At 41.8% G+C, this 25,934-nt stretch overlaps 1 protein-coding gene across 4 annotated transcripts in view; it reads right to left on the bottom strand.

The window, feature by feature from the left end:
- TIMELESS (timeless circadian regulator) overlaps positions 1-25,934 on the bottom strand; it is a 68,767-nt gene that overhangs the window by 18,403 nt on the left and 24,430 nt on the right. For all 4 annotated transcript variants that reach the window (XR_016271887.1, XM_089479230.1, XM_089479220.1 and 1 more), the window contains exons 2-19: positions 25,438-25,563; positions 24,883-25,036; positions 23,438-23,552; positions 23,001-23,063; positions 22,307-22,408; positions 21,717-21,872; positions 20,251-20,384; positions 19,425-19,512; positions 15,748-15,927; positions 13,046-13,263; positions 12,787-12,890; positions 11,696-11,865; positions 9,601-9,729; positions 7,235-7,386; positions 6,010-6,107; positions 5,220-5,343; positions 4,371-4,572; positions 743-894 (exon numbers count right to left, since the gene is read on the bottom strand). Coding sequence is in view for 3 of the 4 variants with exons in the window: in XM_089479230.1 (XP_089335356.1) it covers positions 743-894; positions 4,371-4,572; positions 5,220-5,343; positions 6,010-6,107; positions 7,235-7,386; positions 9,601-9,729; positions 11,696-11,865; positions 12,787-12,890; positions 13,046-13,263; positions 15,748-15,927; positions 19,425-19,512; positions 20,251-20,384; positions 21,717-21,872; positions 22,307-22,408; positions 23,001-23,063; positions 23,438-23,552; positions 24,883-25,036; positions 25,438-25,534 (2,438 nt within the window). In the remaining variant the exon portion in view is untranslated. The remainder of the gene's footprint in view (positions 1-742; positions 895-4,370; positions 4,573-5,219; positions 5,344-6,009; positions 6,108-7,234; positions 7,387-9,600; positions 9,730-11,695; positions 11,866-12,786; positions 12,891-13,045; positions 13,264-15,747; positions 15,928-19,424; positions 19,513-20,250; positions 20,385-21,716; positions 21,873-22,306; positions 22,409-23,000; positions 23,064-23,437; positions 23,553-24,882; positions 25,037-25,437; positions 25,564-25,934) is intronic.

Here is a 25,934-nt window from a genome sequence, read left to right as displayed (position 1 = left end):
TCATGCCAGTCTGTACAGCCTCTGTATGAACTTGCTGGGGTGGGCATTCTCACATTTCCACTCTATCCTTTCAGAGATGTTTGGTGAAGACACAGGAGAGGGCCTTCTTGGTGTCTACTCTTAGGCTGTGGAATTCCTTCCCATGGAAGGCCAGGCTACTCCCTGCTCTATTCTTTTTTATTTAAACAGGCATTTGATAATTAACTGCCTGTATAGAAGGGCTTTTATTATTGGGGGGGGGGGGGGGGTGCTGTATTTTTTAACTCTATCATAATGTTTTTAAATGGTTTTATACTTTTTAAATTAATTGTGTTTTAATATGACTTGTTTAATTTTTTAATCAATATTTATTTAATTCTATCTTGTTTTAACTTTGTTGTAAGCTGCCTTGGGCCCCAAGTCAAGATAATTTAGAATATATCCCACCATGTCAGGTAGGATATAGAAATTTAAAAATAAAATAAAAAAGAGTAACTAGAGGCTTGTTCACCAAAAGCAAATGGGGGAACACAAGCAGACAAGAATGGGACTGCAGGAGGGAACACACAGAGGGGGCTGCCCCTTTTCTTATCTCATCTTGAGATTTAAAAGAAAGCCAGCATCCAGGATGAGGTGGCAGCCCAAAAGAGGAAATTGTTGTTGAAGAATTTACTACATTCTTCCATCCCTCAGTTGCTAACTGACAGAACACAAAAATAGCCTTCCAGAAAACATGTCACTGACCAAGATTTCAGGAGCTCACCTGCCATCTTCCCGCAGCAAGGTGTAGCCTTCAGTCATCTCGCGTACCACAGCCGTGGTTTTCCAGAACAGCAACTCCATGTAGGCCTTTTTATTGGTGGATGCTAATGCAAAAAACTTGCCCACAACATATTTGGCAAAGGTCACCAGCTCCTGGAAAAGAAGAAGAAGAAAAGTCTCCTTACTGCTGACATTTGCTGCATCCACACTGCAGAATTAATGCTGTTTGACACCACTTTCACTGGCATGGCTACATTCTATAGAATCCTGGGATTTGTAGTTTCTTGTGGCACCAGAGCTCTGTCACAGAGAAGGCTAAATGTCTCGCAAAACTAAAGTTCCCACAATTCCGTAGCACTGAGCCATGGCAGCTAAAGTGGTGTCAAACTGCATTAGTACTGAAGTACAGATGGAGCCAAGAAACTCCTCCTACTAGTAAGCTGCTTTGATCTCCATTGGGATATACATCAAACAAATAAATAAAGCAAATGGTTATATACATGGAAAGAGGTAAGATGCATGTAGAGTCAATGTGGATTTGAGACTTTTTTTCTTGGATCAACTGTCTTTGTGTTTGAAAAATAAAATTTCAAATGACAGCTTGCACACCTTTTTCAGTAAATTCCTGACACAAAAGCAAACAGCTTCATTTACAGACCACTTCATACTGAACTAATAGTGTCTAAGCGATTTACAACTGTAAGCTAATTGCCCCCAACAATCTGTGTACTCATTTTAGCGACCTCAGAAGGATGCAAGCCTGAGTCGAGCTTGAGCCCTTTTGTTGGTACTGAACTCACAACCTTATGCTTTTGAGTGAGTGGCTGTAGCACAGGCATTTAACCACTGCACCACCCTTAGTGCTTTCTTTAAAGGTCTTTCTGGTGATCTCAAAAGAGTTAGCAAGGCATAATGAAATAACAGCTTTTGCATACAGAAAGTCCCCCTTATGCCTTTAGTTCTTCTCGTCTATTGAGAGATTCAATTAGCAGCCCAAAACACTAAGTACTGTTGGACAAATAAAATAAATAAAATAACTTTAAATTCACGCAGCACCTTAAAATATCAAAATGAATCCCATACATTATCTCATTAGTCCCTACAACCATCTTGTAAAACCAAAATTCTCAACTTGGAGGCAGAGTCAAAGATATACTGACTTGCTAAATCCTCCTTAGTAGCAGTGGCAGGATTTGAACTAGGAACCTCCTGGTCCATAGTCTGCTACAGAACAATCTTTATGCAAGTTTACTCAGAAGAAAAATTCCAGCATGATTAATGAGGCCTAACTCCTAGCAAGTGTGTTTAGAGTCACAGCCTGATCCAGATGTCTAACAAACTCTTGATTAGAATATTATTTTGTAGTTTGTAATCTTCCTGCATTTTTTGACCACTGGTATTTTGGAGTGTGTCTATTTAATATAACTGGATTTTATAAATATAAATATAAATTTATAAATATAAATATAATTTGATTCATTTATTCCCAAGTATTCAAAAGCTGCTTTTATTAATTTTAATTAATTAATTATTAATTAAGATTACCACCATTCGCTCTGAGATAGTCCCTCCTGATTCCTCTTCTGCTCATAATCTTCTTTCGCCCTCCCCTAAAAAATTTTCTGTGTTTCCTCCTGCTTCTTTGGATGAACTCTCTACACTTCTGAACTCTTGCAAACCTGCAACCTGCTCTCTTGATCCAATTCCTACTCGTCTTCTAATTTCTATAGCTCCCTCCTTTCTGCCCTCGCTTCTCCATATCTTCAATCTCTCTCTCTCTACAGGCTCCTTCCTGTCGGACTTCAAACATGCTCTCATTTCCCCAATTCTGAAAAAAACTTCTATTGACCCCTCCTCTTTGTCTAGCTATCGTCCAATTTCTCTTCTTCCCTTTCTTTCTAAAGTTTTGGAACGGGTTGTTTATTCTCGCTGTCTTGAGTTTCTTGAAGCCAACTCCATCCTCGATCCTTTTCAGTCTGGTTTCCGCCCAAGGCATTCCACAGAGACAGCTCTCACTAAGATCTCGAATGACCTTTTACAGGCCAAGGCTAATGGCCTTTATTCTGTTCTCATCCTTCTTGATTTGTCTGCAGCCTTTGACACCGTTGATCACTGTCTCCTAGTTGACATACTCTCTGACCTTGGGTTCTCAGACTCTGTTCTCGACTGGTTTAGATCTTATTTGTCAGACAGATCTTTTGCAGTGGTTGCAGGTGGTCAGAATTCTTCTCCTGTTCCCTTACCTGTTGGAGTCCCCCGGGGCTCTGTTCTGGGTCCCCTTCTGTTTTCTCTCTACACACTGTCCTTAGGTAAACTCATCAGCTCTTTTGGTTTTTCCTACCATCTGTATGCCGATGACACCCAGTTGTATCTTTCCGCCCCTGACCTTTCTCCAAGGCTTGCTGTCCCAGCCCAGGATTTCCTCTGCTCCATCTTGGATTCGCCCGTTTTCACTCGCTGCCCCTCACTCCTGGAACCTTCTTTCCCCGCGAGCAAGAGACATCACTTCTTTAACCAGCTTCAAAACGGAGTTGAAAACCATCCTGTTCAGAGAAGCCTTCCCAGGCATTGCATAATTGTCGCTTACTATTTGATGTTCTTTTGGTGCCTGTTTTATTGAATCATTTCCTATATTGCTATGTATTTTATATGTATTATCCTACTAGAAAGGCCCCTTCCCCACCACCACTCCCTTTGTGTCGTGTCTTTTTAGATTGTAAACCTGAGGGCAGGGAACCGTCCAATTAAAAAGATTGTATGTACAGCGCTGTGTAAATTTACAGCGCTTTATAAATAAAGGTTAATAATAATAATAATAATAATAATAATAATAATAATAAAGCTGTGCAACCAAAGTGCCTCAGTCCTAACAACATCACCACACTGTGAACTATTTTGGCTTCTGAATAAAGCTTGCTGTTTTACACTGAGGTTTTGGGGTTCTTGAGTCAAAGACTGCCACTACATGACACTTTCGTTACATGACACTGTCACCCAGTAAAGCAGGTAACACTGTAAAGTAAACCAAAGTAAAGCAAACGCTTACCTTGATTACTGTATTTATAAAATACAATGTTATTGGGCAACCTAATTCAGTACTGCCTTTTCTTGATTGGCTGTAGCTCTTGACTGGCAGGATCTTGGGTATCCTAGCCTTGCAATTTCAGGATTCTTTCCAATGGAGATGCCAAGAAAGAAGACAATAGCAATAGCAATAGCAAGTACATTTCTATAACGCTTATCAGGAACATATACAGCAGGGTGGGCAACAGAACCATGACAGAGGCCAACTTTGGATCCTTATCCTTGCCGAGTGGGCTATACCAATGCCAAAAATAAAAGTAAAGCAAAAACAGAAGTCACTTCCATTTTGCTTTAGCTTTACCTTCAGTTAATTTTGGCTCCCCATTCCCTCACTTTTGGGACCACATACAGAGGTTGGGGCTGCATGCGGCCTAAGCTTCTCCACCTATATAAAGAGGTGGAAAAATATATCCTCTGCCCCTGTGCTGAGGCTCACTACTTAAACAAAGAGCTTTTTAGTACCATTTTTAGTGGTACAAACTGCAACCTGTACATTTAAACACAGAGACACATTATAGCTACTGTATTACTTAAGGTCCCCACACCTTGTAAGCGCTGGCAGCTGGATCACTCAGGAGGCGATTGAAGAGGCAGAAAACAGACAGCTGGAAGAGCAGGGCTTCCATCTTGAGATCACAGACAATGCGGTGCAACATCTTTACAATACAGTGGTTGGTGTGAGTGGTGTTCTGCTGGTAGTTCTTCAACAGTAGGATGTAAGCCTTGACTACATTAGCACTAGCAAACCTATCCCACCCACAAAGAAACAAACATTAGATGTATTCAGTGTAAGAGCAAGGTGATATATGTGTGTGCATGCTCCAGCTCCTCAAAAGCACAAAAAATAGTAATGGGCAGGAGATTTAGTTCCAAAGAGAGTTTCAGACTGTGTGTGTTTGTTTTAAGTAACCTTTTAGCCCTTCTGCATGGGATGGAGGAATGGTATAATAGTTACTAAGATGAGTTGATAAAACTAAGGGAAACTTTGGCACTGGCTAGACGGGCCCTATGGGGCGACGTCGTGACATGCGAGGGGCGGCGCTTTCAGACGCCTCTCGCATGTGACAAGGGCGTCAAAATGGCGGCGCCCTGTACATATGGGCGCCGCCATTTTGACATGATGGATGCCTAGTGTCCGCACGTCTCGGTGCCCTTGTGATGCCGCAAGTGCGCCATTGGCGCCTTGCGGCGTCACAACCACTTTTTGAGGGTTCTTTTTGCTGCGCAAGGGAGCCGCACGGTTTGTCCGCTATTGCTATTGTCTTTTTGGGTGGTCTGTATCCCGCCTTTGTGAAATCTGAAACAGCCCATGCACACAGGAGAGGAGAGGATAGAAGCAAGGGATGGGACACTTCTTGCTCTTCTTACACCTATGCCTCTCAAATCTTGCTTACCGTTTCACATAATCTAGGAAGCTAAATTCTTTTTCTGACACATGTACAGATGCCAACTCCTCCTCGGCTACCTCCTCTTCCTCAGCTACCTCTTCAGGTTCCTCTACTTCTGGTGCCGCTTGCCCTGTGCACATTGGAAGGGGTGAGTGAAATTTAAAGAAAATGGTCCCCAAAACACTAGGATTATCACAGCAGAAGTCTACATTCAGCAAAAGGGGGCACTATAAAGTTCCTCAACTCTAAAGAAGGGGTACTGTTATTTCAAGAACATGTATAGCAAATTTTAAGGGGAAGGATAAGGCAGAGGGACTGTGCATGGTAGCTTACCAACTTTAAAACAACAAACCAACAGATGAACTCCCTGACTTGAGGTACTAGCATCCCTCTTCCCACCCCCACCCTCAAGCATGCTTTCAAAGGTTTTATTATAATCCATCTTTATTTAAAAGAGGGGAGGCTAGATTTTAAATTGTCAGTCCTGTACTCTTAAATAGTTTTAAAAACTTTCTTTGTTCAGACTGCCGGTTTTAAAATGTTAGATATTGCTCTGCTTTTGAAATGACAATGTGCCACGCTGGGGGAAAGACTTTTCAAAAGGCAGTATAGAAACCTTTAATATAATTAATAAAATAATTTCTCTCTGTCAGCCTATGGAAAGCACCTCAGACAGCCAAATACCCTGGATTCCCTCCCTGCCCACCACCATCTTTATGATGACCATGTTATCAGCTAAGGCTATTCCCTCTGCTTCTATTCCATTTGATTTCACTCATGGAAACTGAATACTCACGAGGAAGGTTGGCAAAGAAGATTTGTCTCAGCAGCTCAGTCTCTTCATCTGGATCAAGGGTGGGTGATCCAAAAATATCCCCTTCTGGCCACACCTCCCTTACAAAACAAAATGAAGGCAGGAGAATTGGCCAAGCACAAATACTTTAAGTTTAGTACCTCACTAAATACCCTAAAAGCACCTGATCTGATTTTGAAAGCTAAGCAGGTTCAGCGCTGATTAGTATTGTATGGGCGACCACCAATGAATACCAGGTGTTGTAGGCTATGCTTTAAAGGAAAGAACTGGCAAAATCATGTCTAAAGATTCCTTGCTTAAGAAAATGCTTTGATATTAATGGAGTCGCCATAAATTGACAAGTGACTTGAAGGTACATACACACTTTCTTCACCACCACCATCCCATCATTAAACAATGGGTGACATAGGCGAAATCAAATATACACGTTCAAGTGTATGCAGACAAAAAAAGAGAGAGAAAGAGAAAGTATAGAAATGTTAGCAGTAAGAGGAGACCAGTAAATATCACTACTCTTTCCTTTAATATATCCTGATTATCCTTCATGAATAAATTTAGAGAACAAATTATACTGTATATCTTCCTGGCTCAAACAGTATATAAACATATTAACAGAGTAATAGGCCTGTGTGAAGCTAGAACTCTTGCCCTGAGCTAAGGCATGAAGACCATATCACATGTCTACCTTGTGTTGCATCTTCTTCCAGTCCCTTTTTCCCACCCCAGAACATGCATTTTAGGTTGCTCTTTGGGGCAAGGGCTCTTGCCATTGTGACCCCACAATGCACTGCACACCTGAGTGCTGCTCTGTTTAACCACAGGCAAGCCCACACATGCCTACTTATCTTTCTGTTAACAACTAATATGTTTTGTATTTTAGATGGTACTGCTAAAAGATCACTTGAACTTTTAAAATGTAAATTTTCAGCTGGTTCTGACCCATTATTTTCATGTTTTTGATGCACAATGATAGAGAGAGCCATCCAATTCCAGTGTACCAGGTCCAAGCTTTAGCTACGTTAGCTTCCCCTCAGTTGTTGCACTGCTTTCATCCATAAAGAAAGCATGGCTCCCCATGTTTCTCAAAGCCTAGGGCTTAAATAATCATTAGAACGGTATTGTACGTGGCAGTGGCAGTTTATAAGCCTGCACTTTTTTATCCACAAATTGGTAAGATGGTGATGTAGCCAAAAAGTAACATTCTTACCGTGCTGAACGTAAGAGGGAGAGTGCTTTAGGGGCCTGGCGAGCCAGGAGGCTATCTTGGATCCGCACCATGGCCTCAGTTCGCTGCTCCTCTAGCGGAACTTCTGATGCAACATCAAAAGGGACAACATCTTCTGGAAGAGGCACAGAACTCTGGCAGAGAAAGAAAGGTGCTCAATGAATTCCCATGAGGACAAGAGGGCAAGCTTTAGGGAAATATTAAATGCAGGGGGAGGAAGGATTGCTCAACATTTCTAGTCAACCCAAGCATATTTTGTAAGTGTCAAGTCTAATCACAGGCATATATTAAAAAGATAATAAAATGACTGTGCAGGGAACCATACAGACAGTGGTGTCACTAGGGGGGTGCAGGGAGTGTGGAGTGCACTGACTGACACCCCAGAAAAGGGGTGACCCCAGCTGTTTATGTTGTTACATGCCTTCAAGTTGTTTCCGACTTATGGCAACCCTAAGATGAACCTATCAAGGGATTTTCTTGGCAAGATTTGTTTTGAGGAGGTTTGCCATTGCCTTTCACTGAGGGTGAGAGCATGACTCGCCCAAGATAACCCAGTAGCTTTCATGGCCAAACAATTAATCAAACCCTGGTCTACAGAATCATAACTCAATACTCAAACCAGTACGACACACCAGCTCTCTGTGTTTATTTACATCCTCATTTCCCCCCCCAGTCTGGACTTAAGGCAGCTTATAAAAGCTAGAATTCATACCATATAAAAGTTAACAACATAATTAAACCAACAGCAGAATTAAGAGCAGTGAGAAACATGATCATAAAAAAGAAAACAACAAATAAACATTACAGCATATTTTGAAAGGCCCGTTGCCCCTTAGCTATCAGCCCTGAAGGAGAGCAGGGAAGCTCCCAGTCTAGCCTGTTGAGGAAGAGAGATCCAACACTTGGAGCAGCCACTGAGAAGGTCCTCTCCCACGTTTCCATCAGATGCACCTGTGACAGCGGTAGAACAGAGACTACATCCGCACTATAGAAATAACCCAATCTGACACCGCTTTAAGTGCCATAACTCCATGCTGTGGAATTCTGGGAATTGTAGATTCGTGAGACATTTGGCCTTCTCTGTCAGAGAGCTCTGGTGCCACAACAAATTACAGACCAGGATTGCAGAGCATGGAGCCATGGCAGTTAAAACACCATCAAACTGGATTATTTCTGCAGTGTGGATGCAGCCAGTAAGAAGGGTCTCCCTAGAAGATCTCAAACAGTCTATGGGACAGTATGGTCCTTCAGATAACCAGGACCAGAGCCATCCATATAGCCCTTTTGTAATTTCAGTATATGACCGAACAGTTTACAAAGCCAGTTCAACATTCGAAAAGAAAAATCACCCTGAGTGCAGAGTGGAAGAAAGAAAGTCTTTCTAAGAAGACTTATTGTATAAACCATCTTGAAGACCATCTTCCAGTTGCTAAAAGGCACTTCAGGAATAACTAAGTTATGTAAGAATGCTGTACAAGTATTGCTCCATTAATGTATTGTAATTTGGTTTCCACCCCAAAAAGCATTAAATCTGCTACACAGCAAAATTATTCAGGAAGAGAACCAACACTTTCCTTTGCCTTGTATAGGCAGTATGCAGTTGAAGATGCGAATAATTCTATTTTTACCCTTTTTATTTTATTTTACTTTATTAAAATGCTGCCTTTCTCACAGCATGGGACCAAAGGCATCTTACAAAAGCTAAAACAAGCTCTAAAAATCCTGATAACCACAGTAAAACACCACTAACTTTTAAAGTATAAAGTCATCTAAAAACATAACAATAAAGTTAAAAATACAGCAACCTACCCACCCCCCAGTCAAAGGCACCCTGCAACCAATTATTAAAATCCTATCTGAATAAAAAGGTGTTGCCAGCAGAAAGTTTTGGGGGAAAGACTGTAGTTCAGTGGAAGAAAACTGGTTCATTCTCTGCCACCTTCAGATAATGGTGAAAAAGAACTCCATCTGAACCCTTAGGACAGCAGGGTCAAACGACCCTTTCACAGGGTCGCCTAAGACCATCAAGACAATTTTATGGTTGGGGGTCACCACAACATGAGGAACTGTATTAAAGGGTCGCGACATTAGGAAGGTTGAGAACCACTGCCTTAGGAAGTCTTTTCCAGTCAGCTTTGACAGTTATGAGTAGGATTGGCCCTGTGGCCTCCAAGACAGGCTCCTACAATCCAGAATCTTGCAAATCATAGAACTCAGTAAAGCAGAGATGCTCTGGCAAGTGCAGAACACACATTCTTCCTCTCTTTGAAACCACTAGAAAACAGAAGTCAGTTCGTTCAAATTCAGGGCCAAACCCAATACTGTCCTTTGCAACAGCATTACCCTACCTTTATGCATTCACTCATTTGATGAACCAGCTGTGGCCACATCTCCTCCAACTCTTCAGGAGTTCGGGACTGCGCATCTGAGCCAGCAGGGTGAACCTGGCGCTTCTTTTTCCTCTTGACCTTTTTGCTCTGTAGCAATACAAGCAACCTAGTTTTTGACCCAGCTTTTGAAGAAAGGGGGATGTTGATAGATAAGTGTAGCATTACTAGAATCCTTAACCCACAAGTACTGTCCACCAGAGAAAGTGTGGGGAGGATGGGGAAGAGCAAGCATAGCCTTCATGGTCTTGGCTTAAAACTTGTTAGAGCATCCATCGCAAAGCAGACAGTCTCCAGGTTTGCCAGAGTGAGAACTGTAGATAGCTCTTGTCCCTTTAATGTTTGTGTAGAAGAGGGAATTTCAACAAGTGTTGACTGTCAGGCAACTTGGTAAGAAGCAACACCTGCTTAAACTCTCACTTCTACACAAGCATTAAGGGTACAAGAAGCCTCCCCATTCTCACTTGAACAATCCTACTAGTCTCAAACTATGGCCAAGAGCCAATAGTGAAGTTGCACAGCATAGTTAATGCTAGCATAGCTATACTATGAGTGCACTACACCACCTGTATATTGGACTGTACTATTACACAAGCAATCATGTAATTCACTTCACAGCAATGCACACTGCTGCTGTGCAATGGCGAATATACCACAGCCCAAGTGCATTAGGGGAACACTTATAGAACATGTACGAAAAATACAACTGCTTGCACTATGGTATCATCCACAGAACTCTGCCTGCATAATCAGGAAATGGATCTTGAGCAACATCCTGAAAGGTGCAACTGCTAGTTTTTTACTATTCTGCTTTTAATTTTAATGGTGTTAACTTGGATAGAATCTTATTGCACTGATTCATTTTTAAAATGGTAATATTAATTGTTCAGCTGGAGGCTGTTTTGAGGATCCAGTGTGTGTGTGTGTGTGTGTGTGTGTGTGTGTGTGTAGTCGCCCCTCCTAACGTGCAGATCTAAGATATGTGCCCTTGAGTATACGTGGAGGGGCAACCTCCACTATTTGCAATGGTGCACGCACCCAGCGCAAACGCCCAGTCCACACACATGGGGGCGCACCCCATTCAAGCCTATGGGTATTGAATAAGAGTGAGCCTCCATTTTTGCAGAGAGGTCCTGAACGGATCCCCGCGAAAATGGAGTACCAACTGTATATATTTCTAATCAAGCCTTTACTTACACATGACTTTATACATACGCGCAAGTTAGGATTTTTTTAGAAATTAGTATGAAATTGTTTTTGAATTTATTTTTGAAGGTTCATTATTGAATTTTTTAAAAATTAAATTTATAAAGTTAAAGGATTTTTTAAAAAATCTTTATTTTGTAACCATTATGTTCTAGAACAATAGTCTTTAAAACTCCAACTTCTCTTGAGCTATCCTGAAAGAAGGCTATAAAATAGAAACAAGACACAAAGCATGAGGAATCTAGAATCTTGGAATCTGTCCATTCAAAACCTCTCTTTGCCTTGCAATGTAATCAACCCCTGACAGTATGGTGCAGTGGTTAAAGTGTTGGACCAGGACCAAGAAAAATCAGATTCAGTTCTCTTTGTTGTTGTTCTATTGCCTTTAAGTCATTTCTGACTTACGACAACCCTAAGGCATCCTGTCATAGGGTTTTCTCGGCAAGAATTGTTCAAAGGAGCTTTTCCTTTGCCATCCCCTGAAGGTGAGAGTGCATGTGACTTGCCAAAGCCACCCAGTGGGCTTCATGACCAAGCAGGGAATGAAACCCTGGTCTCCAGAGTTGTAGTTCAACACTCAAACCACTACGCCACCCACACTGACTCAGCTATCTACTTTGCCACAAAACTCTCTGCACGACCTTGTACTAGTGCCCTTTCACTCTGACTAACCAGTCTCACAAGATTATGATGAGGACAATAGAGAAGGTGAAACCATAACACTATCTTAACTCCTTGGACAAAGACTGGACAACAATGCTATGTGTACTTGGTCAAAAGATCCTTAAGGGTTACACTAAGACCTGGTGATCTAAATAACAAAGCTCTGCCCCCACACACCAAGGTGTACCTGGACCACTAAGTTGTTCCTCCCTTTGCAAAATCTCTCGAGCATCTTCAAAAAAAGGTGAGTCGTTTCCACCAAATCTTTGAGGAATGACCGGGGCTGCTTTGTTTCATCAAACTTACGGAAGAGAGCAAGGAATAGTTCACGATACTCCATCATGTAGAATATGTTATCTAGGGGGAGAGGGAATTGGATCAGTTATATCACAGACAGAGTTAGTATCTCCTGTTTTGTAAGAGTAAAGAATAAACCAATCTGATCCTTATAAACTGAGCAACAAGAGAAACAAGACTGTTCTCTTTCCTGTCCATTCTCCCATCCATTTAATAAGGACATCCTGTCCATTCTCTTTTGAGAGACTGGCAAGATCCTCACCGCAGAAGATATTCTTTTGAGAGGACCTATCCCTATCCACCCAAATACAAGTTGTCCTCAGTCTTCAGCTGACAAACAGCAGGTTAGGACCAGAACTCTGGGGTACTAATTTGTCTCCAACACTTATTACAACTCTCATTCAGGAGTGGGGTGAGGTGCTCCCAGGTCCAGCAGAGTTCCAGCATGACCCTCAGATATGGAGTAACCAACCCCCTCCTCTACTTTAAAAGCAGGAGGACCTAGAGATTCCTAAAGAGGTGTTCTCTCAGATAAAAATAGTGTTTTTTATTTGCGGTTTTTCCACACTGATAGGGGTCCTTCACTCCTAACCCCAGCGAATGTGGAGGACCACTGTACTGCTCACTACTTTCAAGTACACTGGAGGGAAGAACCTTAGGGGGTAAGAGAAAGGAATGAAACTTGAAGAATGCCTTTAAAATGTCTAGACTGTTCTTTAAACATAAATTTAAAAGTAACTAGAAAATGTTACTGGTTATGCCAATAAAATATGTTCATTCCTACCCAATATATTAATTTTGAAACATAACTTATTTCCCCCCTAACCAAAGAAAAAGTAACTCCTCACAAACATCTTTCCAGCTCTGATGAGAGTTGGCTCCTAATCCTGACAGGAAATCCGGATTATTGTCCAGGAATATGGTATTGTCCAAGAATATGGTAAACTTGCTTTCCAGTTAGCTAAAATTTCAAATCCTCACTTTTTAAAATGTGGCTGCTGTGGCGAATAGCTTCTTCTTGTGAATGGTCCATTTCATGCACAGTCATCAGCAACTCTTGGTAGGTTTTGAGAGCCAGATGCATCCTGGGAGCAAGAGAGAGAGAGAGAGAAAGAGAGTAGATGAGAGGCAAGAGTCACATTTGTGCAGAGATGTAGGAGAAAAAGGACCTATTCCAAGTCAAAAAGGAACCCAAGGAGTAGGAGACTCACAAAGCCATTCCACAGCAGCAGACTCCTACCTTCTAGACCAAGATGTTGACTCTTTCTTATCCACAAGCAGCATTTCATAGTAGTTGGTCAGATTCTGCTCAATGAAGTGGAAGGTCCGGACTCCAACAGTCTCAGAAACCAGTTGTGGCTGGAAAGAGTGGGCCCGGTTGAAGGCCATGAAAAAAGCCATTGCCCACAAGTAGTATGTCTCATCATGCTGCTGGGCTCTCTCTCGCATAAGGTGATCCTGAGGAGGGAGATAAGAGAATATTAATCATGTGATCCCTTCTATATCATCCTTTCTATTTTGGGTTCAGATTCAGCGATAGTAAACATAATAATATCCCTAGAGATGTGAAGGTCTGTGGAAAAATTAGGAAAAAAACATTTGTGTCTGTAGTTTTCCTGAATCATGCTAAAATAAAATATTCCATAATCGTTTTTCTTCTTTTTTTTAGTTTTTTTCTTGTTTTTTCTTGGTTTTTTCCCATTTTTCCCCAGACTGGGGAAAACCAAGAAAAAAACTGTTAAAAGGAAGAAAATAAATTATGAAATATTTTATTTTAGCTTGATTCAGGAGAAATATGGACAAAAATATTTTTCCCTATTTTTTTCATAGTCCTTCACAACTCTAACTATCCCTAATCACGACACTACATATACATATCCTTAAGCATGATACTACACATACTAAAAAAAAGTGGTAACTCAAATTCTAATATAGAGAAAGGATGTATATTTACACATATCCTCTTATTCTACACGATGTATTTTAAGAGCAGGTGGTGATGCTGATTTCCAAATAATTTTTGGAGTGGATGTGCAGGAGGGAAAAGTATGACTTTAACATTTAGCTCTCCAATCTCTGACTTTCTACACCTTTCCTTTTGCCATTTCTCTGTTCTGTGCCTCTGAGATTAGAGAGCTAAATGTTGAAGTCATACTTTTCCCTCCTATACACCCACTCTTATTAAAATAACTAGTAATTTGTCTGTTTGGTTTCCAGAAATTCTGTCCTTTCAGAATTTTGAAAGTATTATGCTATCCCACACCACCATGCCTGAAATTCAAGAGAAGAGTGCCATCTTTATCTCATTCAAAACAGAGTTCCATAATTTAGAAGCCATCAGTAAGATGTCCTCACCAGGCAGCACACCTCTGAAGGCGGTGAAACAGAGAGCAAGGCCACAGACACTTGTGTGCAAGCAGCAGCCCTCCAGAAAATCTGGCTCCATATCAGTTGACTTTGGGTTGACTTCCTGTTGCAAAAGAAAAGACCTCTTCTAAAATGGCCACCTTAGAGGGAGGTGCTGGGGGGGGGCATAAAAAAGCCTTGGGGAACTGCATGCACACCAGGGGCTTCGCTTTTCTCACACCTGAACTATCAGGATCACTACTTTCCTACCATAAAGACAGAACTTCTTGACTTTGGCCTTAAAAGTACCCCTTTTCCCCACCACCCCAAGGGCTCATCTTCTACCTACCCTACTTGCATCCAGTCCTGTGCATTTTGCCCTCTTCAAACAAACTAGCATCTTCTTAGTTTTTACCTGAAGATCTTGACCTCACTTCTAGGTAAGATAAAGACTTGGACTGGAAAACAGTTGAATTTGGAGCTCCCAGGCTTCTGGAGTTCTGACTTGGCCTGCTGGGTAATGCATCACCAATAGGTACCTGTGACTAATTCCACCCCAAATAAGCTCGTAGCAACAACTTTGCCAGCAGCATCCAGGCTTGTATCACGAAAGGACAGAGCTCCCTTCCAATCTCCCCTTCAATTTTGCTAATGCAACTATAGTTTAGGTTCAAGGTATTCCTGATGATATTCAGAGCCGTAGATGGTTTTGGAGCACAGTATGTGGGGAGCAGCTCTCACTGTAAATTCCTGCCCAAGCTAGCTTTAAGGTTGGGTTGAGTGTCCTCTTCTGTGTCCCACACTAGGACCAATAATTTACACAGAAATGTGAGAAAGGACATTCTCCAAGATGAGTTGTGGGTGTGGAATGCCTCCTTGAGGTCTGGCTGCTAATACTGGCCTCAGATCACCACCAACTGAAAACCTGTTTTTTCACTCAAGCTTTTGTGTGCCTAGTGACCACAGCTTAATTTTGGCTTACTAGACTGTAGGTTTTGTTTTCTGTTTTGTTTGATCACTCCTTTGTTTTTAAATTGATTGCATTGTTTTGAAGTTGTTTTTACAGACTGCACTATGCCCTGAGATCCTGAATACAGGATAGGACAGAAATAATTTTCACAGATTTAATGCCACCACAGCACAAGAGGAATGAAAAGCAAATGATTTTGGGAGAAAGGTAGGATATAAGTGCAATAGATATACAGTATAGATAGATAGAGACACACAAAGGACTATGAAAAAAGATTCACTTTTGCTGAATCCAGCTTCAGGTGAGTACATCTCTGCATCCAAAAATAAATAAACTAGGGAAAACCAGCTTCATGGCATCCTCTGAGATCACCAACACTACCATGCCCTCTTTTTCTAGCACTGTTGTCAGTGAAAACTACATAGGACATCATTAATGTTTAGGTGGAAGAGGGAATTTCAGGAGGTGTTGCTTGTCAAGCAACTTGGTAAGAAGCAACACTGGCTGAAATTCCTTCTTCTACACCAGCATCAAAGGTACAAGAATTGTCTCTAGTTTTTACTCTGGCAACCGTATTCTCTAATGTCATCCATTCCTCCCACACAGAATATGGGCTTCATTCTCACCTTGACCAGATACATGAGGCGATTGTAGCAGTTCTCCAAGAACTCCACACAGAATTCCTTAAGGAACAGGCGCACATTAAGAGCCGAGCGGCGACTGGCAGCCTCACTGTCATGGGCAAGCTGCCGTCTCTTTGGCACCTTCTGAACTTCCTTGCCCAAATCATGGCTATAGTTCTTCACCTGAGAATATGGATGAGATATGAGGAGGGGAAATAATTCAGAGGCAATGTTTGCTGCCCTACTACTCCTCTCCTTACCTAATAGATTCTGTGTGCCCTAGCAAGTAAGGGAGAAGTAATTGTGACGATACAAAGAGGAGCACAGCAGATACATTACAGAAATTTTGGAAAAATTGGAAAATGCAACAATAATCCTCCTCTTTACAGACTGTAAATCATTTTGTTACCTCAGGAGCAAAAAATTCATTATTAATCAAAATTCATTATATATAACATCGGGATAAAATTATAATGTTTGATGTACTTCTGTATCCACTGATTCTTTATCCATGGATTCAACCACCCAGAGCTTGAAAAATTACAACTGGTTTAGAATATAATTACAAATTGAACTTACTTTTTTAAAAAAACAGGCTGCCTATTTGTAACTATGGTTCTCTGAGTGGTCATCTGTGAACTCAAACCTAGGGGAATTTTGTGTCTCCATAGATGATCTTCAGAAACTTCTACAGCTAAATCTCTTCAGCTGAAGGCCTGCCCCCCTATACCACATAGGTTCAGTATGGTTCCTGCTCAGTTCTCCTTAGTTCCATGTCTGCCAGAGCAGCCAGCAACCAAGGAAGTCAAGCATAGCAACAGAGGGGAGGTGGGTGGGTTGTGTGAGTTCACAGACGACCACTCAAAGTACAACACTTACAGGTGAGCAACCTGCTTTTCTTCTTTGTGGTCTCTGTGATTCACACATGTAAGAGACTGACAAGCTATACATACCAGGATGGAGGGTGAGACTATGCTTGCAACAACTGAAGCACAGACCAATAAAAGAAATATAATCCCTAGCCCAAACATCATTCCTGGGGATAACAAAATCCGTGGATGTTCAAGTCCCATTAAATATAATGGCATAGCAAAATAATGTTCTTTATATAAAATGGAAAATCAAGGTTTGCTATTTGGAATTTAGTGGATGCTTGAATCAGTGGATAAAAAATCCGTGGATAAAGAGGGCTGACTGTACTTTGCAAAAGTAAGTGGCTGAGACCAATTAGGTGCCTGGTATGGGCACACCAGGCAGGAATGCAGAGGCAGCAGTTACTCACTTGGAAATGTGCTGCAAGGAAGCTTGAAAACTTTGCCTATGAGTTCCATAGCAGACAAAAAGCATAGGAGGATTTTCTGAAGTATTTTGTCTGATCATCCTAGAAGGTGAGTGCATGTTTGACATCTAGCATATGGCAAACACATTTATCATCTATGGATTGATTGGAAAGAAGGTCAGAAGCAACAGCTGCTGAGCCAAATGAAAGGCAGAAGCTACTTTCAGAAGGAAAAACACCAGCAGACTTGGATTTCCTCTTCCGAACTGAAGAATCATCAGAATTCTTTTTTTTTCCTGGAAGCAGCAGAGACCATGGACAAAGCCTGCATGAATTTGCAGGGTGCCAATGACTTCAAGTGGGGCCTAGCTGAACCTGAAGTTGACAGTACTAAGGTTATCTGATGAGCAAGGGAAGTCTTGTTGGTGCTAATGTGATCCATCAGTACAGTAACTGGTGAAACCAATGGTATCAAAGTGCATAAATCAATGCCTGTAGAGGTTATAAAAAGAGGCCTGTTTTAAGCTGTGAGATCAATCATGTTATTAGCCATCTACCAGAGAAGGGCTTAGAGACATGAAGCCTTAATCCAATAGGCCTGGTGGGGAAAAAGCTCTACCATGGGAGCAAGCAAAGGAGGCTTGGCCATCTGTCAGAGAATCTTCTTTCCACAAGAGACATACCTCTTAAAGTATTTGGTAACTGTCATAAACCAGAAAAGAATCAAGGGGAAAAAAGCTGAAGAGTAGCAACCACACAAAGTTCCTTACAATGCAGCTGTGATGGTGAATAAAAGAGAACTAAGGAGGTTTGAGCAGGAACTGTACTGAACATGTGAAGTGTAAGAGGGTGCTCAGCAAAGAGATCTATCCCTAGAAGTTTCCAAAGATGGTCTGCACAGGTGAAGAGATTTCCTTATGTGTGAGTTACAAACACCACAAAGAAGAATTTTATTTTTTGTCAGAAATGTAGCTACAAAGGCATGAACTGTAAGGAACATCTAAAATACAAGGAAGCGCTTTGGTTTTGCCAAAGAGGAGCAAGCAAAAAACAACCACATACACAATAGGAACAGAAGAAAACATCAGTGTAAATAATACAAGGGAAATTGTTTTGTCTCCCCTAGTTCTCCAGAGTGTCAAGCAGACATAACATACATTCACACCATAAAAAGAACTGAGAAAAGGAAATCAAAACCAGGAATTACAGTAATCTGATACTGTGCACAGTGCTACTATGTAAGTACAGTGGTACCCCGGGATACGAATTGATCGCGTTACGAAATTTCCGGGGTACGAAAAAGTTAGATTGGAAAAAACTGTTCCGGGTAACGAAAGATTTTTCGGGTTACGAAATTCATTTCGGCGCGTTTCGGCGCGAAATTCAAATGCGAAGCGCGGCTAGCGGCTTTCCAGCGCTAACGGAAAGCCTTTTCGGGTTGCGAAATGTATCGGGTTACGAACGGCGCCGCGGAACGAATTAATTTTGTAACCCGAGGTAGCACTGTATTCATCTTACATAGATTTTACAAATGATTTAGGGATAGTTAATATGTGAAACATCTTAAACATTGTATTCATTCTAAAAGAAAATATTCCATTTTTAAATTTTTCCAGAAAACAAAGGCTTTATAAAAGAAAAAGAAAAAAAAACCAGGGGAAAAAGTCCTCCAGATTTTCTTATTTCTTCATCCACCCCAAGTCTTCACAACTCTGTCTGGCTCTACCCCAGTGGTGTCCCGCACCCAGCGACACCTGGTGCAGGGGATAGGACTTCCAAGGGGGCTGGACATTTGGCACCGTTTCTGGGGCAGGGGAGCGCACGGGGACACCTATGTGCCCCCAAGAAGCTCCTGCAGGGGCCAGAGCAACAGCTGCGGCCTTGAGCAGCAGCTGCACAGGCCCAAGGAGTGCCTGCACACCCCTAAAGAGCACCTGCAAGTGTTTAAGCAGCACCCACAGGGGACTGGGAAGCCAACCGCGTGTCACCCCCTTTCTGAGGTTACACACCCCCTTTCTGCAGTGTCACCTGGTGTGGCCCACACGCCCCCAGGAACACTACTGCTCTACGCACTCCCTTTATCCTGACATGCCCTTTGTTCCATCCGGTGCTAGAATGCTACCTAGCAGATGCTTCCCAAACAATAAAGCAGTCCTCAGGGCAGAAAAAAAATGTCCTCTGGAACCACAGATATCAGAACAAGTAGACAAACTAGGTGGTGCATCCACCCACAGTATTCCATACTTCATTCTTTCCTGTTAGGAGCAGGCAGTCCTATCCCGTCCCTATTCTTGGCAGTGAAAAGTCCTTAGCCTGATTCATCTGGGCATGCAGAATGTACTGAAACCTCTCTCAGACTCCTCAAGCCTCTCTTGCCCTGTAGAGGCATGTATTGACTTACATTGTGTAGCCCTTTGTGCATCACCACATCTCTATCGCCAATAGATTTCAAGCCCTGAATAACGTAGCAGCCACCAAACCGAGAGTGTCTGGGGGGAGCAAGAGAAACAGAGGTTACCAGAATGTAACAATTGGTCAAGAAAACAGCACATAGACCAACAAGACATAGACAGTGGTCAAAGACCACTTAAATTTTGGGATTCAACTATCTAGCCCAAGATTATCTCCACTGCCAGGAGATAATTTGTGATCCTCTATGGAGAATATCTGCTTTCATTTCCTTCGCCACTGCCCCCCATGGGTTTTCCTTCCCAATTTCATCAAGTTAGACTGAAGGCACAGACAAAAGAGGGGCTAAGGAAAATTTCCCAGAGGGCTGCACATCAGTGTACCAAGGAAGAATCCATCTGCACACTACTGTCCCTCATGGCAAGATAGGCACAACTAAATTTGAAAAAACAAAGGGAGCAATATGGCTGTACAATCTCTAGGTGGAGCTTCAACACAGGGGGTAGGATTTAGTGCACAGGCTAAGAGGAACTGGGGGGCAGGAGAGTAACAGGCAGTGATTGTAAGGAAAGAGGGGCCTCACCAAGGTCATTCTTAGTGGGGTATTCCTCCCCACAACAAGTCTCTCATAGGGGTGATGGCTTAGTGTCATGCAGAATGTCCCAGGTTCAGTCCAGTTGAAATAAACAAATAACTGGTGATGGAAAAGACATCCTTCTAAATGTCACATTGTCCCCTGTCTACCTAATGGGATGGTCTGTGAAACTCAGGAAGAAGACAGTCTGCTTCATATTACAACTTCTCTAACAGAGCCTGACCTACTGCTCCGCTGGAGAACACGGCTCTTCCTCTCCGCTTGTTCCTTCTGCCTCAGGACCTCCAATTCGGCTATGTCCGTGACCCTCTCTTTGGTTGAACGACCCTGCCCAGTGGCTGCCAGTTGCTCTGGTTTCTGTTGGGATACACAAAGTCTTTAGTGTCTTCTTTCAACCCAAGCAAGGGTTACCCAATCAGCTCCCAAAACCAACACATCCCAGAATTAATCATCTCAGGCTGCCTAAGAACAATGTGTTTTTTCTGTCTATCCTTCCTTTTCCATCTGCCACACTCCAGCTTGGAGAAGACCTGTAAAAATGTTATAAGGGTATGTCATTTTCAGCTAACCCATAATTCTGTCTCTAACAGTGGGCAGCCAAGAGGCAAATATGCTTGAGAGCACCATCCTGTATTTTCGCTCTTAATGTGAGGCACATCAAGGTATTCTGCCTCTGAACGCAAGTTCTGTTCCTAGGTATCAGTGACTGACAGCCAATGAGTCACTCATCTTTCATCCTTCCCACACACACACGCCTTTTAAAGAGACTATGCAGTATTGGTAATAGCCACCATTTATATTACTTCACAAATACGTCCCACCACACTTTGCCTCACTGCTCTCAGATACTGAGATCTCACATTTGCTGGTAAATTTGGGTTTTTTGCATTAGTACTTGATCAAATAGTGAGGACGTAGGAGAGAGTAGCTGCTCCAAGGCTGTGGGACTCTCTTCCATGAGAGATCTGCCTTTATCTCGCTCTCTTTCTGCCAGCAGGCTAAGACTTATTTATTTAGGCATGCCATTGATTGATTTTTAATCATATAACAAAACAATGTTGAAAGTGAATTGCTGTGTTTTTGTTTTTTTGTTGTTTTAAATTATGTTTTAAATGTATTTTAAATTGTTTTTAACTATCTCATTTTGTTTACTTAAAAAATTGTAATACAGTTGGCCTTCTGTATTCTGCACCCATGGATTTCACCATCCACAGCTTTAAAATATTCCCCCTTCAAAGAAATTCCAAAAAGCAAGGCTTGATTTTGCCATTTTATATAAGTGACACCCTTTTACTACACCACTATATATAATCAGACCTAAGTTTTCATGGATTCTGGTATCCATCGGGATTCCTGGAAGGGCCCACTATATAACATTTTAGCTAATATCTATTTTAAGTTACTGTAAGCTACCTTGGATCTTATGGCAGGAGAAAGTGAAGTATAAAACCCATCAATCAATCAGTCAATCAATCAATCCTTTCCCTTTTATTCCTTCGCTTCCTACAGATATACCAATTTCACAAAGGTTTCTGGGGATTCGTTTTAAGTTCTAAAATGTAGACTGCATCCAATGCCCCTTCTCAAATAGACTGGCAATGCAACAGGTCATTGGGCTGCCACCTTTCAACCTTTCAGACCTTTCAACACTGCCCCCTTCACTTTTCCTCAGCTTCCTGTCTTCTTTACCTGGTCCCGGAACATAATGGAGATGATCTCTAACACGTGTAGGCTCCACTGCTGCTCACTCTGGGAGCTGGCTAAGAATTTAAGCAAGTCGTCCATGCCACTGATGTGAATGGCCCACAGAACTCTGTCATGGGTGTTGGCATCATCATCAATGTTCTACAAGAGACAAATAATAGAGGTCTGAGGAGGAAAGGACTAGGTTTCCCAGACTTAAAAAGGTTCTTTTTCTATCTAGAGAAGAACCCCACTGAGTGTTGTAGGAGAAGGAGAGGCAGGTCTTAGGCTTCAACATTTAAATTTTGTTTTTCATTAAAACTCTGAAAAGTGAAAAAGTGTTTCAAAAATTTAAACCTGTAGTCCCAGACATCTAGAGGGCCCAAGCTAGTGAAGACTGAGCCAACCCAAATCCACTCCCCCCACATCTGCAACCACGGAAAAATAATATGACAGTATGTTGAGTGTCAGAGTGGATGATGTAACAAATGTGAAACAGAATGTATCCTAAGGTCCATGTTCCTTCACAGATCTTGGCACAGCCCTAGACTCATATCAACCTAGCCACAATCAGGTACCCGACTCCACACAAGTACCTTCTCCTCATCAGGATCAGCTGGGACATGTAGCACATTGCGCACTAGAAGCAGGATGCGCTCGATTAACAAGTTATCCTCCTCCTGACGCTGTTCCCAGTCCTGGAAGTAGGAGACAAGGAAGGGACAGATTACCACATATTCCTGTCCACTGGGTTCACAGGAAAGATCTGGTTGGAGGGGCTGGCTTTTGTCACTTATGTGCCTCCACCCTAAAACCCAGCAAAGTGTCATCCCCTTCCACAAACAGAGAAATACTTCCAGGCTAATTCCTCTCCTTGAAGAACAAAAAAGCCCTCTTCATACATAACAAGCCAAGCTGTGATATGTTGAATTCTGCCTTGCTCTTATGTCTGAACCAATACCTATAAACAAACCATGACTTGTTAACTAAATACAAACCACAAACAGATCCCATTATTTGTTGTTGTCTTATGAATTTCAGCTTGTTAAAACTACAGCTTGTTGTTATATCTGACTCCAGAATTTTCTCCCTAGCTGCCCAACTGGAAACAGAAGCTGGGGAGGGGCTAATCAAAGCAGAAACAAGGCAAACAAACTGGGACTTCTCTACAGACAACTGGGAGTTGTCTATAGAACAGTGCATGGCTATTGCAACAGACCACTGGTAGCATAAACCATAATTTAATACAACAAAGTCAGAATTTGCAGGGCAGCTGAATATGGAACTTACCAGCTGCAGAAGGTTGTACAATTTCTCACTCAGCACCCCAAATACCTTCTCACTGGCAAATGCCTATGGGTAGGGAAGAAACTACATTAGGAAAATACATAGTTCCAAAAGAACAAGGAGATTTTCCAAAAAGTGATTAGATGATTAGTGCATACATCACAACCAGGACATTTCTACCACATCTGTCGATCTTTGTGCCCCCATAAGCATAAGGTTTTCCATGATTCTTCCTTTGAAGGCTGCAGTTTCTCCCTTCTAACACCCATGATCTTTGGTCTTTTAAAAGTGGCAAAGCCCTTTTAAAAGAAAGCACTTAACAAGGGAGCATTACTATTAAAAAAAAACACCTTCACATGGGCTTACATGCATCTTCCCCCCACTCCAGGAAGAACTGGAACGGGAGGGGGAAGGGGAATGACAAAGGTATGCCAACTCACTTCTTTGTAAGCCTGAAGATAAGAGACAATTTGGAGAAAGTGATGACGGAAGCTGACATCCTGAGGGAGCTTACCAAAGCAGAGGACAGCTGGTTGAGTTAAATTTACCATTAACCTTGGAAAGAGAAAAAGGAGAAGAAAAATACATAGAGGCTATGACAATTATTGTATAATAATTTTAGCCCAAATCTAATGGCATCCTTGATGTCATGCTAGGACTACCAGCTGGATGTTACAAAGCAAACAATTCTACTAACCAATTGGCCTGTTCATGCACAACAAGGTTGTAAAATAAGGGGAGGAAACTATCTGTTCTCCAGGTATGCAAACCTTCACTTATTTCATTTTCACACAGAACAACAAATAATTCCAAAAGTGTTCTCCCTGCTTGGAAAGATTACGAGAGTTTTTATGCATTTTTCAGTGGTTTTTTTTCTACTCTTAGACCTTTTTTCTAAAACCCTTGTGCAAAAAAAAAATTTTTTTTTAATGCATTTCTCATAAAACTCAGTATGTTCCATGCTAAATGCTTTTCTGTCCAAAGTGGTTTTTCAACAAAGAACAATTATTCTTTTGTGCAAATAAAAATTTTGCACAATAAACCCTCCTAAAATTCACCTTCCTCCAAAAAGCCTTGTAGTGGCTGACCATTTCTTTCAACGATAAGAACATTTTCAAGTTTTCTTGCACCCCTTCCTTTAATCTAAGACATTGTGGAGGCCAGAGCAAGGCCAGCAGAAGTATATTCTTAATTGATGTGCACATTTTCATCAAAGAAAAGCAGGTTCAGATACAAAGAGCTAAGATATAAAGGTGTTAGAGTTCTTTATATCTTTACATCATGATCTGCTACTTAAAGGTAAAGGTAAAAATAGTCCCTTGACAAGAATGTCTAGTTGTAACCGACTGTAGGGGGCAGTGCTAATCTCCGTTTCTAAGCCAAAGAGCCAGCATTGTCCGAGGACTGCTCTGGTGGTCATGTGGCCAACTGACTCCACCGAACACTGTTACCTTCCCACTGAGAAGTGGTACCTATTTATCTACTTGCATTTGCCTGCTTTCGAACTGCTAGGTTGGCAGAAGCTGGGACTAATGACAGGTGCTCACCCCATCATACAGCACCCAGCCCTCGAACTGCCAACCTGCTGATCTTGCAATCAACAGAGTCAGCATTTTAACCACTTGACCCACTGCATCCCATCGATCTGCTTCTTAGAGTCCTCATTATTAAGATTTTATACTGATTATAGTCAGTCATGAGAGCCAGCGTGGCATAGTGGTTTGAGTGTTGGACTCTGGAGATCAGTGTTACAATTCCCTGCACACATTCTCAGCTCCAGAAAACCCTATGATAACAGTTGTCTTAGGATCTCTGTAAGTCAGAAATGACTTGAAGGCACACAACAACATACTCAGTCATCCCTCCTTCTCTGCCCCCTGGTTACCTGATAACAGCATCAAAGAGCTGTTTATCTTGAGGGTACTGGATAATGATTGGGATCAAGTCATTCTGTAAGATCTGAGCTGCTCCCAGCTGTTGTCGGATATCCCGAGTCTCATCTTCGTGACGCAGGTAGCGGATCAGGTCTTTCACACTCTCTGGAAGGATACAGGGCATATGGAAAAGGCAATAGAGTGGTTGTGAAATAAAGGCACAGAAAACATATTAACAATGGTAGGAATAGGAGTTTCTGTTCTTTAGAGACAGACAGAATGTTTTCTTAGCTTATTTACTGAGCTTATATTCCACCTTTCTCTCAATATGAAACACAAGGTGGTTCATAATTTATGTTCTGGGACCACCCAAACAAGGGAAACCAACAGAAGGCTAAAAATGAGTTTTTAAAATAACAACAATCATAATAATAAAGCAGCCTTTCCTATTCCTCTATTTTCTCTCCTTTATAACTGAAGTGGCCCCTTTTAACAAGTTACACACAAAGTGTATAGGGCCCTTATTACCAGCCTTTAAACTCCTCCAACCAGTCTGGCTCTCTCACCTAAGCAATCCGGCTCTTTGTGGTAAGTGTCCCCCTCCAAGAAGCCAAGGGCGCTGCACGTTGCCAAGAGTTCACAATTCATCATGTACAAGTCCATATATCTCAGTCTAAGTGAAATACTGGAGCCTGTAAGGAAGAGAGGCACTGGTAAGTCATGTGAGTTCCGATCTGTTCTGAAAGCAATAGGAATAACCTTCACTAAACAAAGCAGCACCTGAAACTATGTCATTTAGACTCCATTGTATGGCAAGAAAAGAAAAAGATTCTTCCAGGAACCCTTCTCAGTTTCCTGACTTCACTGCAGTGGCAAATACCAACATAGTGTGAGAAGACAGTGGAGACTTACAATTAGAAGGCAAGATCATCTGGATCATATGTAAAATTCAGATAATGACAGGGAAATAGCCAGTGGCTTCCATGTCAGTGGAGCAATGTAATCACTCTGGAATTTAGTCCCAATTTTAAAAGAACTATTCAAGGTACTGAGCAGATTCTAA

Source organism: Sceloporus occidentalis, unplaced genomic scaffold, assembly GCF_023333645.1.
Source record: "Sceloporus occidentalis isolate IW3139 unplaced genomic scaffold, rSceOcc1.0.p SCAF_1, whole genome shotgun sequence".
Taxonomy (NCBI): Eukaryota; Metazoa; Chordata; class Lepidosauria; order Squamata; family Phrynosomatidae; genus Sceloporus; species Sceloporus occidentalis.
Note: the sequence above shows the minus strand (reverse complement) of the source record. Positions and strands in the feature narration are given on the sequence as shown.